Source organism: Danio aesculapii, chromosome 9 (assembly GCF_903798145.1).
Source record: "Danio aesculapii chromosome 9, fDanAes4.1, whole genome shotgun sequence".
Classification (NCBI taxonomy): domain Eukaryota; kingdom Metazoa; phylum Chordata; class Actinopteri; order Cypriniformes; family Danionidae; genus Danio; species Danio aesculapii.
The window spans coordinates 19,021,538-19,037,492 of record NC_079443.1 but is presented as its reverse complement, the minus strand read 5'-3'; the positions used below and the strand labels follow the sequence as shown (position 1 = coordinate 19,037,492).

General features: G+C 35.4%; 1 protein-coding gene across 1 annotated transcript in view; it reads left to right on the top strand.

The window, feature by feature from the left end:
- Positions 1-3,160: 3,160 nt before the first annotated feature.
- The window catches only part of xpo4 (exportin 4), a 54,566-nt gene continuing 41,771 nt past the window's right edge, over positions 3,161-15,955 (top strand). The window contains exons 1-4 of the mRNA XM_056465138.1: positions 3,161-3,249; positions 13,073-13,178; positions 13,437-13,578; positions 15,375-15,513. Coding sequence (XP_056321113.1) covers positions 3,184-3,249; positions 13,073-13,178; positions 13,437-13,578; positions 15,375-15,513 — 453 coding nt within the window. The 5' untranslated portion in view covers positions 3,161-3,183. The remainder of the gene's footprint in view (positions 3,250-13,072; positions 13,179-13,436; positions 13,579-15,374; positions 15,514-15,955) is intronic.

Here is a 15,955-nt window from a genome sequence, read left to right as displayed (position 1 = left end):
TACACACATGTATGAATTGAGAATGTTTAAGAAATGCTTTTGCTGTCTTCATGTGTAAATGTATATGTCTAAATTAAATTAAACAAATCATTCTCTTGTTTTAGTCTGTGTGTGAGAGTGTGTGCATGCAGTTGAGCGTGTCTGTCTGTGTGTAGAGGTGTCTGGGACACACCCAAGATATTTTTAGCTGATGAGACACACACAAGCATTTTTTAATTAAACCATTTATTTCCACCATTAACCTTTTCACAAAAAATATACTTTTTTAATATTGAAGAGTGCATTTGCATATACACTCACCGGCCACTTTATTAGGTACACCTTTCCAACTGCTTGTTAATGCAAATTTCTAATCAGCCAATCGTATAGCGGTGACTCCATGCATTTAGGCATGTAGACCTGGTCAAGACGATATGCTGTAGTTCAAAGCGAGAATCAGAATGAGGGAGAATGAGATTTAAGTCGCTTTCTTGGCACACTTTGGGCCCATTAGTATCAATTGAGCACTGTGTCAACGCCACAGCCTACCTGAGTATTGTTGCTGACCATGTCCTTCCCTTTATGACCACAGTGTACCCATCTTATGATGGCTACTCCCAGCAGGATAACACACCATGTCATAAAGTGTGAAACATCTCAGACTGGTTTCTTGAACATGACAATAAGTTCACTGTACTCAAATGGCCTCCACAGTCACCAGTTCTCAATCCAATAGAGCACCTTTGGAATGTGGTGGAACAGAAGATTTTCATCATGGATGTGCAGCCGAAAAATCTGCAACTGCGTGATGCTATCATGTCAATATGGACAAAATCTCTGAGGAATATTTTCAGTACCTTGTTAAATCTATGCCACAAAGGATTAAGGCAGTTCTGAAGGCAAAAGCGGATCCAACTTGGTACTACGGTGTACCTAATAAAGTTGGCGGTGAGTGTACTCTAACTACATTCTTCTTTACATACAGTATGAGTATTACTAAGAACTATTTAGTTCCAGTTTGCCCATCTCAGGGATAAGTGTCATATAAAAGGATCTGTGTCATATCTTATAATACAGATACTTGATACATGATACATGATGAAAATGGTAGTCAGTATTGAAATCTAAATGAGTTATTTTACTAATTCTGGGATTACTTTTAGATTACTTTGTGGTTCATTTTTTAGTTTTAATTTATTTCAAAATTCTGATCACATGACATGGCCATTTGATACTAAGGCTGCACGATACTGAAAAAATCAGACATTGCCATTTTTCTTTTTTCTGTGATATGAATGTAATTTTACCAGATGGTTTAATGCGGTAAGTAATACAGTTTTGGAATCTGATTGCTACCTTATATTATTATTATTATTATTATTATTATTATTATGTATTTTAAAGATTGTTTTCATGTCTTATATGAGTGACGATGATCAAAATAGTGAGTAACATTCAGATTTATTATTGAATCAGATCCCCAATTTATATATTTATTTTTGCTTGGTTATGACTTTCAAAAGTTACAGTTAAAACCAAGAATAAAACACGTTAATGAAAATGAACTGTGTATACAGGCCCGTAGCCAGCCTATGGAAAGGGGTGGTTCTTTTTCTAAAAAAGTGGACTTTTTTTTCAGTTATTCGGCTCATTTTCTATTCAATTATGCATTTTAGTGACATTTTAAGAACTAATATTTGCTGGATCAGCTTGTCGGATGGTGATCATAACCACAATTTTTTGATGCGCCAAAAAATATTTCCTACAGATTTTGTCAAAGTGCTTACCATACTATTTTACTACGAAGTATTTATTTACAAACTTGGATTTAAACTGTAAGTTAATGCAGTTTTATAGATATTGCTATGAGATTGGCATTTTAACTATAGATTAAAAAATATGAAAAAAATACTTATTTTTAAATACAAATTTATTATCATTCATCATTTAAAAAAAACAGGAATCTGGTCAAACTTGTTTTAAAATAAAAACTGTACCCTATGGGCAAATAAAAAATGACCAGCTCATTAAAGTTTCCTCAGTCAGAATTTGGCCACTTAATTAAAGTTTAATTTGTCTTAAAGCCTTCTTCTATCTATAATTGTACAAGTTATGATGGCATAGCAGTCGAATATGGGATAAATTAACTCATATAAGGTTTAAATTCTGGACTTTGTCAGTGGATTAACCCTCCCTGGCTATGGACCTGGTATAGTAATAGTAAAAGTGTAGTAACCAAGATATTTGCATAACCAGTTTTAAATACAAATACCATGATTAAACTGTGACAAGTCTAGCAAAAACCATGCTGAATTTATGGTGTCAACAATAGCTTAATGTTTTAGTACTTTGATAAACTCTTCTTTTAAAGGCCAAGGGTTTCTATTAAATTACCTGCATAAAATGCACCTGCTCACTAAACTATTTAGTTTGGGTGGAATAAATGCCAAATCCTTTTAGAATAAACAACATGAACAGGGGTGGATTTAACCAATAAGCAAGGTAAGCGGCCGCTTATGTCCCCAGGAAATCTGAGGGCCCCCAAATAAATACCTAAGTATAAATTATACCTATAAATTATATATAACATAATTTCTATCATATTTTGTATGATGAGGTTCTAAAAAAGTTTAATGTTTATTGCATCGCAAATGCACAAATATGTGTCCCCCACCCTCAATCACGGAGCAGTCCAGCAGTCAAATTTGGTAAAGATTTAGTTTTAAAAACGAAATAGTTTATATATCATATTTAGTTGTAGCAAATCATTTAAAAAGTTTTACAAGATGTTTTACATGTTGTTATTGTTATTATTTAGCATTAGGACAAAATGTAAAAAAGGAGATTGAGTGGTATAAGTATAAAAACAGCTAAATAAACCAATTACAAGTAGATTAAAGCACAAAAGGTGCATTTCAGAACTTTCGGGCCCCATGGCTGGAATTGCTCGGGGCCCCCAAAATGACTAAATCCGCCCCTGAAAATGAAAACAAACACACACGTGCGTTAATTGAAAAACAAACGAATAAAATCGCTATTACAATACACAGAAAATGGTCAAAAGGCATCCAGTGCCATATCACGCATTACATAACCTTTAAGTGGGCATCAGTGGAGGCTGCCAAAAAGTGCCCGTGAACTCGCTGGCCCGAAGTGCTGCTTAATCCCACAATGCAGTGCATGGCGCGTCACTGAAGAACGACCATGATGGCGGCGGTTGGTGCACCAGAAGTGATTTCACAGCTGGAAAGCGCTGCCAAAGTTTTAATGGTGAGTATTTCGCCGCTCTTTTCACATCTCTGTCAGTGTGCAGTTACCTCTGTGTGGGGGGTTCATCATGTATGGGTCTCGCTGCTCGGCGGTTGGCGGGGAAAGTCTCGGTAAACGCGGAGCGGAGCGTGGCGCAGTGCTCGACTCACTCCATCCCGCAAAAGCCCAGCGCAGACACCACCACCTTCATCATTCTCTTCATCGCCTCCGCCGAACAGCAGCGCTCTGGTGACAGGCTCGCGGTTCATAACGGTCGCCCAGGGTTCAGGTGAAGTGTCCCAGAGGCCTAGTTTGATCCCCCAGCCTTGGAAAAGCGCGCTGGATGAGTTGAAGTGTGTCTGCTGGAGTTTCATTATCAGCTGCTGTACTTCCACACGCTGTTGATTCAGGCGCATGTTTGAGGGAGAGCACATGTTTAGCGAGACCTCGGGAACAACTGAGAGATTCTAGCTTCACGTTTATCTCTTAATTACTCCATATCTTTCCTTTTCTGCCGTTGTAGGTGTTGACTAGCTTTATGGTGAGCTAGCCGAAAGTTGAGAACAGGACATGTGTAGTTTGATGATGGCCTGTGCTGTCCACTGGTTGTGTTTCTCCTGCTTGTCGTACCAGACTGCATCTCTTTCCATCATATGAGGACTGATAATTTGAATTAAACATGGGTTTATGGGCGTGTGAAGTTAAACCATTGTTAGGGTCTCATGGCACTTTTCATGAGTTACATTATTCTTCAGTCTGAGGCTTTAAGACTTTAACATTTGTTCTTCTGTGTTTCTATTTAGTGAATCGGCTTGGCTGTAACTGTGTTAGAAGCTTTTAGTGTGGTATATTGGTCTAAATTTTACATATGAGGCATTTAGAGCTCTTGCAGAGTTCTGTTTTCAATAGTTATTGATATTTGGAAATAAGGGAGGTAGATATAAAGTACCACAAACACCTGCCTTAAGTAATTGTATGAACAATGTGGTATATGCACACACACTTTTTTCATTTTCAGCAAGCCAGCCCCAGGGGTTCTGCTGAACTGCCTTTCTATTACAAAATTGCCCCATTTAAGATCTGATTTCTGCTTCACTGCCTGATGGGTATGCAGTATGAAGTGGGTCTCAGATTGGACAAGAAGCACTGCATTCAATTCCATTTCCCCCGCCATCTCTTTAGAATATGACAATTTATTTTACCCCAGTATTTTCAATGGAGTTTCTGCATTAGCCTGCTGGTATTGATGATTCTAGATCTCGTTTATGCTCGAATGATTGCTAAAGTGTATTTAACTGAATGTATTTTAATCAAATTACAACATCGATGCTGTAAGAGGAACCTAATGAAATTGAAAATAGTCACATTAAGCTTTCACCAGAAGTTTAGCATTGCCTGAAAAACACTATCTGTGCATAGAGTCCATTAAATGAACAATGAGTGCACCATCAATTAACAGGGCAGTGACATAATTTTGGAAATGAAATCAGGAACCGCTTTCATTTGTGGTGGTAAACAATTGAGAAGTCAGTTAGGATTGGGAATTATTACTGGCAGATGCTGAACTTTTCATACATTATTTTCCAGAAATATTTTTCATGCATTTTAATTAATATGTTAAATACTTGAGGTCTCGGGAGAAAATATTACCATACTGTACAAAGTATTTGGGCTTGATAATTTTTTACAGTCTCTTATGAATTTCAAGACGACATCTATTTGATCAAAATACAAAAATCGGTGAAATAATTTTTCACATTTTCTTTATAAAGTTTTATTTTTATAGAAACTGTAGTGAAATAGAAACTTCACTGTTTTACTTAAAAAAAAATCTATTTAACTTGTACCGGCTGAATAAAAGTGCATTCAAAACAAACAAACCAAAAATATTTAATGGCTGTTCAAACAAAAAAAGCTATTTTTTTATTAAATACTAAATGTACACTGTGAAACCCAACAGTCAACTTTATCAAATGAAGAGTTTCGTTAACTCAAAATTTACTGAAAGTTAATTCAACTCATTTGAAAAGAGTTTTGAACTCCGTGTTGAAAGTATTGAGTTAAATAAATATCTCATTACTTTAACTTAAATGTAGTAAGTTCAAAGTACTTGAATAGATTAGTTCTTGAATGGTTTGTTGTAATCGGTTTCCTCAAACGGTTTGAGTTGCCTTAACTTATTGGGTTTTACAGTACTCAGTTGGGTTGAGTTCTCCATTTATCGGGTTTACTGTGCTCAAATTGCTTCATTTACTCAAATGGATTAAGTTCACAGCACTCATTAGGATTAGCTTTTGAACTTAAAAGGTTTGTTGCAATCGGTTTCCTCACACGATTTGAGTTAACTTAACTTAACTTTTTGGGTTTTGCAGTGTAATAAACACTCTAAATGTAATTAAAAGTTTCACAGCCAATCATAACTCATGCTTTTTAAAGAAGCATAATTTTAAGCGTCAGATGACATAATAACTGCTCTCTGTACTTATTATAGAACAATTTGTGTGTTGGTGTAATTGTCTTTGAACAGTTTCTATATCATTTGATGTGGTTTTTCCCTGCTCAAAATGAGGTGGAGTTGGTATTCTGATCATGACATTTTTGCTACTTGAAACAAACACATTTTGCACTATTGTTGTAAACTTTTTGTTGTAAACTACATTTTTATTTAGATAATCTGACATTAAATGTAATTAAATGCATGACACTTGAGCATCACTATATGTCTGTTGGTAGCTGTGACAGCCTGCCTGATGTTTTTCAAAAGGTGGAGGTGGTACAAAATTTGATGGAAGTGGCCACTTTATAATTCACTATGCAGGAAAATCCAACTGTAAAGCTCACAATTTAAGGTATGCATAAATACTCTGTTAGGGCTGCACAATATATCGTTTCAGCATCCATATCACAATGTGTGAAAACGCAATAGTCACGACCCAGGACGTGCAATGTGAAGTCAGGATTATAGTTGACCAGGTATAACATTTTTACGGAGACACAGAAGCGACGTGATGGTGGGGAAAATAAATTGGTGGAAGAGAAAAAAAAATGAGTGATAGAAAAACGTAATTTTAAGTTTTTTTTGCCTTCCCTCGCGAAGATGTTTTGCGTTATCTCGCAAAACGTTATCTCCACGAACACTTCCTGTTCACTTCACCCTCACTTCACCCTGTTTACCCTCACGTTTTGCCGAAATTTTCCCGTATTTTACCATTCTATCCCACTATCATCCTATCATTAAGTATTTCCCCATTTTTCGGATATTTTTTTAATCTTGTAAGCACGCTGAAATTAATATTAAAAGGTCTGCTTTCACTTTCTTTACATTAAAGCTGTGCGTCGATCATCGCCTTTCATATGCAACATCTGAACCAGTGAATGCATGTATAAGCGCTGACTGACAGACGCGCTTCGTACAATAAACTGATCCCAGATCAGCTTTTGTACACGCCATTTACAGAGGAGCAAAAGTGCAGGACACTTTTAGATTCAGGTGTATGTATAAACAGACAGACAAATACACTGAATATAATATGTAAACATCTCCATCCTGCATGTTTTATTTTTAAACGGCTAATTTTCTCTTAAATGAGCACAAACAGTTTCTAAAGTAATGGAACGCTTTCATTATAGATCTGTGCTTTCTTACAGAGACACCTCTGTTATCAAACTAAACAAAACGAGAGATTCATTTGCTGCTCACTTGTTTGATAACAGAGGTGTCACTTTAAATGGTGTGTACAGAGGTTGATCTGGGATCAGTTTATTGTAAGGAGCGCGTCTTTCAGTCAGCGCTTATGCATGCATTCACTGGTTCAGAGGTTGCATATGAAAGGTGATGATCGACACACAGCTTTAATATAAAGAGGGATAGAATGGTAAAATATGGGAGAATTTCGGCAAAACGTGAGGGTTTACATGAATGAAGTGAACAGGAAGGGTTTGTGGAGAAAAGTTTTGCGAGATAACGCAAAACATCTTTGCAAGGGAACGCAAAAAAAATGTAAAAATATGTTTTCCTTTTTTTTTTTTTTTCTTCCACCAATTTTTTTCTTCACCATCATGTCCCTTCCGGGTCTCTGTACATTTTAGACCACATGAGAATTTTGTAATTTTTAGTTTAACCATAATATGTAAAGTGAAAGTGTATCAATTGATTATTTTATGCACTTCCTTTCAAAATCATCCCAATCAATCTAAAATCATTAAGCTCAGAATCTTCAAAAATATCGCAATATAAATTGCAAAAAACTTAAATATCATTTTCCCCAATATCATGCAGCCCTACTCTCTGTATTCTATCAGCATTGTTTTTATTTCTCAGCCATGAAACCCTATTATTCATAAAAATGTCTTCCTCCGTTCATCTAGCTTAAAGCCTGGTCAGTCAATTTCTGAACTGTATAGATGAGTGCTTATGAAATCAGAAAAGTCTAGGTTTTGTTATTATTTTTCAGTTAGCAGAAGGGTCAGACTGTAACAGAGCAGATCAGATATTGAGTTGTTGTGGAGCATCAGATTCACTGATGTCACTGCAGTCATGCTTGTGCAGCAGATTAATCAGGGCTGGGCTGCATGACAGAAATATATCGATCACAGTATTTGACCATTTCTCCAAATTCAGTAAATTAATACTTTATTCATAATGACCACATTTAAAGGGCTATTTCTTTGTTTTATGTACTCCATGTCATATGTGATCATATTTCTCACTTTATTTAGAACTTAAGGGCAATTTGATTAATGTAGAATCATGAAATGTAAAACACTTTTGTTATTGTATGAGGAGTGTTGAAGTGTTTCAGTACATCACTTTTCTTTTTCAAGTGCAACCACTTTGCTGATTTCTTTGAGAAACATTTATGGGAAAGGTTATGTGTTTACTTTTTGTCTTTAGATTTAATATTGCTAAATTAGCTCTGGGAGTTTGCATATAAACGTGACTGGAGACAAGAGCAAATGATATGGAGAGCAGCAGCATTTCTTTCTTCTGCAATAACTTAAACTGTGAGTTTGTGTTAATCACGACTGAAAATAGCACTTTTAAAATATTTTGTACCTTCAAATCAGACTTAATATTTCAGATGGCAAAGTTTAACATGCCTTGTAATGTTTAGGAATTAAGTCTGTATAGTCTGCTAGGGCTGCACAATATATTGTTTCTGCATCGATATCGCAGTGTGCGCATCGGCAATAGTCACATCACAATATATACAATGTTGAGTCTGAATTATAGTTGACCAGGAGCAACACAACACATCTGATTTGTAGAGTCACTGCCAGGATTAACCATAATAACATGAAAGTTTATAATTTACATGCGTTTCAAGGCCTTTGACTGAGCATTTCAAGAGAATTTGGGCATAAAAATGTATGATGTTTGGAGGTAGGGCTGCACAATATATAAAATCTGGCATTGCAATGGTTGGTTTATCTGTGATATATATTGCGACATGAATAAAATTTCACCAGATAGCTTGAAGAGCTCTATTTGCAAATCATACAGTCAAACATAGTGCTTTATGGTTTTCCAGAGAGTCAAACAGTATTCAGGTACAGAAATTGAACAGTGAAATCTAAAATAACCCTGTAAAGTGTTCATTGTATTAATAATCCAGTAAAATTATTATTCTTTAAAGTTACAAATTAACTTTTTTTGTGCCTGAATGTTTTAAACTCTTGACGAGCCTTTAAAATACATGCAGATTAACTTTCAGCCTGTTATAGTTATACTTTGCAATGACTCCACAAATTTCATATATTCTCAACTTTTGATCAACTATGCCAACTCAGCATTGCAGATCCTGCGATGTGACTATTGCTGACACACGTTGCGATATCGATGCTGAAACCATATATCGTGCAGCCCTATTTGGAGGTGTAGCAAAGATTAATTGTATTTATTTACTTAATTTTTGTCTTGTTTCTTGTCCAAATATCTGAATTTAAAGTGAAAATAAGACCAAATTGGCAGATAATTTTGCATGTTTTAAGGAAAAACCTAAATTTGACTCATTTCTTCTGAAGGCTAAAATAAGAAAAGTATTTTTTTTAATTGTGATTATTCAGTTTTAGTTCCAGAATACTATTAGACTTCCCAGAAAACTGTCAAATAGAGCTATTCAAACCCTCTTGAAATTGTATACATCACTATTTATCGCAGTAAAAAAAATAAAATGCTGCAATTTCAGATGTTTCCAATATTATGCATCCCTAGTATAGACTGAGATAAAGTGGTCATTTGTTGCTGTTCAAACATGTCTGACTACATCACTGTCCATACAAGCAGAATCTGATTTCAAACAATTCTAGAAGTGCACAGACCCCATTTACAAACCAGGGCCTATAAGGCGTCTGTCTATAGCTCTTTATGATCATTCTAAACATCAGCGGGATTTTGATAATTTGACGTTGTGTTTAATGTCACTAGATGACATGTTAAACGCGTGGCTTTAGGATGAGCACACATGTTCCTGTCCCCACTTTTAGAGATGAACGCTCTTGGTTTTTCTCCACCAGGGGTTAAAATGTCTTCAAAAAAGTACACGCATTATATGTTTGAGGTTGAGTGTATTTAAACCCTAAATTAAATGCAGAAGAGCTTTTTATCTGCAAAAATAAACAAAGCCATTGTGCCTGTACCAGTCTGTCACAGCATCGCCACAGGCATAACTGACCGTGACATGCGCGTAAGCTCTGTTAAAAGTGAATGTCATACTGATAAACTAAATGAAATTAGTAGATTAGATTGCTACAGCCGTAATATTTATTACAGTTGAGTATTCACAGTAAATATCTAATGTCAACATGCGTCATTGCTTTGATTTGTTATTAATAGATTAGCCAGAAAGTATTACCAAAGTAATCAATAGAACCACTGAATGGAGGATAAAATGTGGTTTTCTTGGGCTTTGTGTATAATATTATGGTCATATTTTATTTTAAACTACAATTCTCACTATAAACAAGCCATTTACCTGCTTGCGTATTACCATTTACGTATAATTAATACAGTGGCTGTTCATTTTATTTTGCATTTAATCCATAGTTAATAGTTGGTATGGCTACTTAAACTAAAGTGTTACCATTTTTTACAAATGCATCTTGTGTTTATACTTTATTTTGTGTTTGTTTTTATGAAAAAAAAAAGTTGAGTGTATTAATATAGACTAATATATTAATACAGTGTTTCTCAACCATGTTCCTGGAGGACCACCAACACTGCATGTTTTGGATGTCTCCTTTGTCATGCCCATTACAGGTCTTTCAGTCACTGCTAATGAGCGGATGATCGGAATCAGGTGTGTTTGGTTAAGGAGACACAAAATGTGCAGAGCTGGTGGTCCTCCAGGAACGTGGTTTAGAAACACTGTATGAATATGCAGTGCTAATATCTTGTTCATGGCTTCAAACTAGATTGAGACTAAAGCAAATGAAGCAGAACTCTGTAGGATTCACAAGAATTGATAGGGTGTAATTATACTCGTGTTCTTGTAGCCCAGGCAGGCAGTCTTCAACCAGCAGGAGATGGGATTTGATATTTGTGTATTGGACAAATGGCGTAGTGGCACATTTTTTTCCAGTGCCACCTGCTGGTAATCTGTTTTAGAGGTTTGCAGTAACTGTTCAGTGTGACATGATGTCCTGTGGCTCGTTCATGCTGCTAAAGCTTCATCGGTACAGGCAAGATGTTTCTCTTGTGCAGCTTGGGTTTGTTTTATATTCCTATCAGTCCATGTGAAGGGATGTGTGTGGTTGTATGAAATGATGCCGCCCTCTCTCTTGTCTGGTCACTGTGAGTTTGATGACTGCTGTGCTGTAATTAGGAACAGAATGTGATGTTAAATGTTATGACTCAAGTGTGTGATGTTCATGGGGGAGACAGGCCTGGGTGTGTTCTTGTTGTGAGTGTGTTTGTTGCACCATTGGAAAAAGGTTGCTTTATTTCTTTCATCACTGTTGGATGGGGCAGTCGTAATTGTTAACTTCAACAATTGTGATTACTGTAATTGCAGTTATTTAACAATTTAAGTTTGATTTAGGTGTTTTTAGTGAAGCATTATTGTTATAATGTAGAAAAGCATTTTACTGTTAATGTTGTTGAACACTCACATCAAGTATTGTAATTTTTACCAGCACCCTCTAATTTTGTAGCATCTGTTGTTGGGGTACTCTTTTTAAGCTGGCAGCATTAACAATTAAAATATTGAATTTTAGACAAAAGCGTTTGCTGAAAGACTATGGCCCAATCCAAATTCTTCCTCTTGGCCCTTGAAACAGAGTGTGTAGGGGAAGGGCTTTACAATTTACCTGTAAGAAATGGGATACCACTTCAACACCCGCACATGTCATCGAAAGCTCTTACTTCATACGAGATTGATGACTGACTGTTGTAGATATTCCAGTTGCATAGTTTTTTGGTATTTATCTTCAGGAAATCACTGAAGGCAATGGTATCATGTTATCATAATGATTTGATATGACAATAAGCTTGTAACTGTACTGTGCATTTACACCGTGGCTATATTCATCTATGTAAACACACGAAAACAACATCAACATTATTCAAGACACTGTAAAAGAGTCATTCCCAGCCACTGGATTTTCTGACAGGGTATTCAAGTGTCATCCAGTGCCAGATCATGTAAAAGTATGTTGTGGGACTGCTATACAGGAGTAATTATTATGGATTATAGATGGGGAAATTTAGCTTTTTTTTCTTTTTTTTTTTAAGCGAAACTGTTAAACATGAACACCGTTACGAACATATTAAAACATGTGCTTGTTTGTTGTAAAAACTCTTAATAGTGCCAAAGAAACTAGTTTGTGCATCTCCTGACTCGCATATGCAACAATGTTGCTGTTGTAGCTGGTGTATTCTGGGAAATTTTCATACCTCTTGGTGTGTTGAAGCAAGGTTGAAATTTAACAGTGCAGGGCTGAGGTACCACTGCCTTAGCCCTACGTTTTTAAGCTAAAGAGAATAGGTGCGTTGGACTTCATGCAGTGCTGCGCAGACCGATCAAAATCTGTCTTAAAGCGGTGCATGCTGGTTAAACATTTTGTCTAGATTGATGCTGCACTGACGCCACATGACTGTCACATGTGGCATCAAAGTACTGCAACAGCGCTCCGAGATCAGACGACTGATTCAACCGGTGCAGCATCTGAAGAGCGACTGCTGGATCTCTTGTATATATCGTGTGTGTGTGTGTGTGTGTGTATATATATATATATATATATATATATATATATATATATATATATATATATATATATATATATATATATATATATATATATATTAGATTTTAATTTTAGTAAATAACCTAAAAATCAATCTTTTGGATTTAAAGTGCTTTTTTAAAAATGCTTTCATTATCCAAAATAATCTTAATCATTGTTTAAGACTTAATCAAAACACCTTACTTTAGTTTTACACTAATATATATTGGAAAGTTTTATATCTATAAATGTAAGCCCCTTTTAGCATATTCAAATAAGAACTGGAACAGTATTGACATGCCATTCAACATCTAGTAGCTAAATTTCTAGTAAATTTGTGCTTATTGTTTTGTGTATAATAGACCTATTCGTGGATATTTATTTCCTTTTTATGTACCCTCTGGTTTTCCCCTTATTTCTCATGTGTTTGTTATATAGGCTACTTTAATTCCCCCCCCCACAAAACAAGGGGTGGTAAGGTGAATGGCTTGGGGGTAGAATTGGGATTAGGCCTAAATGTATATTATCAATATAGGAAAAAAAATGTGTACAGCTTTCTTTGCCATCTAGGTTGAAGTAGGCTATAATTTGGGCTTAACTCCACTAATGAATGTGTTGACAGGCACCGCCGTCCATGGTCAGCACAGAGCAAAGGCAGCATGCAGAGCACATATTCCTGTCCTTCAGGAAGTCAAAATCCCCCTTTGCCGTCTGCAAACACATCCTTGGTGAGTCTCAGCACAGACACCTGACACTTTCAGAAACATTGCTTAAAGCAGGGGTGCTCAACCCTGTTCCTGGAGAGTTCAGCTCCAACCCTGATCAAACAAACCTGAATCGGCATATGATAATTACAGGTTCATGTGTTTGACATGTCTATATCAAACAGAAACGGGGTTGGTCACCCCTGATTTAGTGTAAAATGATGTTGTAAGAAGAATATTAGTAAACATGCATGTCTTTGTCAATGTTGTCTTTTCTGACAGAGACGAGTAAAGTGGACTATGTGCTGTTCCAGGCCGCCACAGCCATCATGGAGGCTGTGGTACGAGAATGGATCCTTCTGGAGAAGAACAGCATCGAGTCACTCCGAACATTCCTCCTCACCTATGTCTTACAGAGACCCAAGTAAGTGTGTGATTGAACATAATTTGACTGTACCTCTATACTGGGACCCATCTCAGTTTTGGCCTAAATTCAGCAAGTGTATGCTTTAGTCTGATCTGGGGTAAGCAATACTGAAAGAAATTTGCAACTTGAGTTTCTTTTGATAATGAAATTAAACCATGTTTTAGTGCCACAATGTCCTGTCTTAATGAGTAATTCATTAAATTATTATTATTTTTTTAATATTGATTGTCCACAATATTGAAAAGTCTCAATTATAACAAAATATAATTTTATATTAAAAATTATTATTTTTATTATTATTATTATTATTATTATTATTATTATGATAATTTTTGGTAAAAATTAATACTTCCAGAAGGTTTCTTTTTTTATTTATAGTAGCAATAAATTTGGTACAATGATTTCACTTAAGAGAGTGTACATTTTCCATCACTTATCAGTTTTCTTTTTTACGAACTATAAAGTAACAGAACACAAAAAAAAGTTTCATAAAATGAAATGTATGAAAATAACAGTAGCAATAAAATGGTAGCATAAATAATATCAATACTAAATATAAATAGGTCAGAGAGGGTCAAACCTTTATTCATTCACTCAACTTTAGGTTATTACCAACTGTAAATTCCTAATCTAAAGAGAGGATTAAGAGTGGGAGTGCAATGGGTCGTAAACCTAAAAAGTGTTTGTTCTGTGGATGGGAATTGGTAATATTTTTATATTTCTATCAAGATTGGATGAAGCAATCTAATGTAATCAGTCCACTTGAACCACATATATCTAAATGCATTAATCTGAAGTCGAAGGGAGAATGTGGTTTATTCCATCACATAAATATCATGTACTATTTCTAGCCATTCTTGGGTTGTTGGGGATTCAGGAAGTAACCAGTGTCTTGTAATTGCTTTTTGGCTGACTATTAAAAGATCAAGTATTTATCAGATTTACATATTTGGATATCCAAGCTTCCAAAATAAATAACTATGAATTGAAAGGGTAGTCTAATATTAGCTATGTTTTCTATTACTCATTGCACTTCTACCCAAAATTGTTTTATGACTGGACATTCCCAAAAGATGTGCCAGTAATTAGGTTCCTGAGACCCACATAGTCTTCAGCACTTGGTGTCCTTTCTGTGGCGTATGCTTTTTTTTTGGCATGATGAAAAATCTTATTAGACATTTCCTTCCAAATTCTCTCCACATATGTGAGTTGGTACATTTTGATGTAAATCTACATATGTCCAACCATTCTTTCTCCGGAATAATGAGATTACTTTGCTTTTCCTATTTTTCTTTAACATATTCCGTTGTGTGGGGGTTTTCTATATATTCTATATCTTCAATGTTAACATTTTTAAAGATCAATGCACAAATGTTCTGCTCCAACCTCATTGCGTTGTAACTTTGTAACCTTCTAATTTGCAAATAAGACAAAAGATGAAATTGTGTCTAAGATGGATTTAGTTAAAATAACATTAGTTGAACTGTTTATAAAATCAACCATACATTTGCCATCACAGACTGACATTTGGGGATAAGGGCACTATTGTTTGTGATATCCGTGAAATATAGCATGCCTTTCAAATATAGATATTGATTATGAGGTCAATCTAAATGCCTTCAAATAAACTTCATAGACTTCCAGTGCTTTGAAAGATTAAGACATGTGTTTGTTTGTTTTGTGTGTGAGGGGTGTACTGACATGAGGGCTCATGACAATAACTATTATGTTTGTGATCAGTTATGATCATCCTGCTCTTTGAGTTGTGTTAATCTCTCTTTGTTTCCCTGTAGTCTGCAAAAGTATGTTCGAGAGCAGATCCTGTTAGCAGTAGCAGTAATAGTGAAGAGAGGCTCCCTCGACAAATCCATCAACTGTAAGAGCATCTTCCACGAGGTCAGCCAGCTCATCAGCAGTGGCAATCCCACAGTGGTAAGACCTGCCACCGTCTGCAGCATTAGCAAAGCATGAGTCAGAAATATGCAGTTCATGTTGTACCCAAATGAATGCTTTAGTTATCCAAGGACAAAATATAACACACATTATTAATATTCATGACCACAGCCTTCACAATAATGGATAAACTTATCCTTTATGGAAATTAAGAGTATTGTAATTTATGTGAGCAAATATAAAATAATAATGCTTTATTAAGACTTTATAATTATCAGGTATTAATCATGTAATGCTTAACTGTCAGAAAGTATATTACGTTTTAGTAGTAGGATATCATATACATTCATATTTCAGTGTTCATAACATATTGCTTCAGATATATATTTTATTGAAGAATCAGTTTTTGATTTTCAGCTAAAATCGCTTTAGTTAATAATATGGGTATTTCTTCTTTCTATTCCAGTAAGTTTCATTTTAA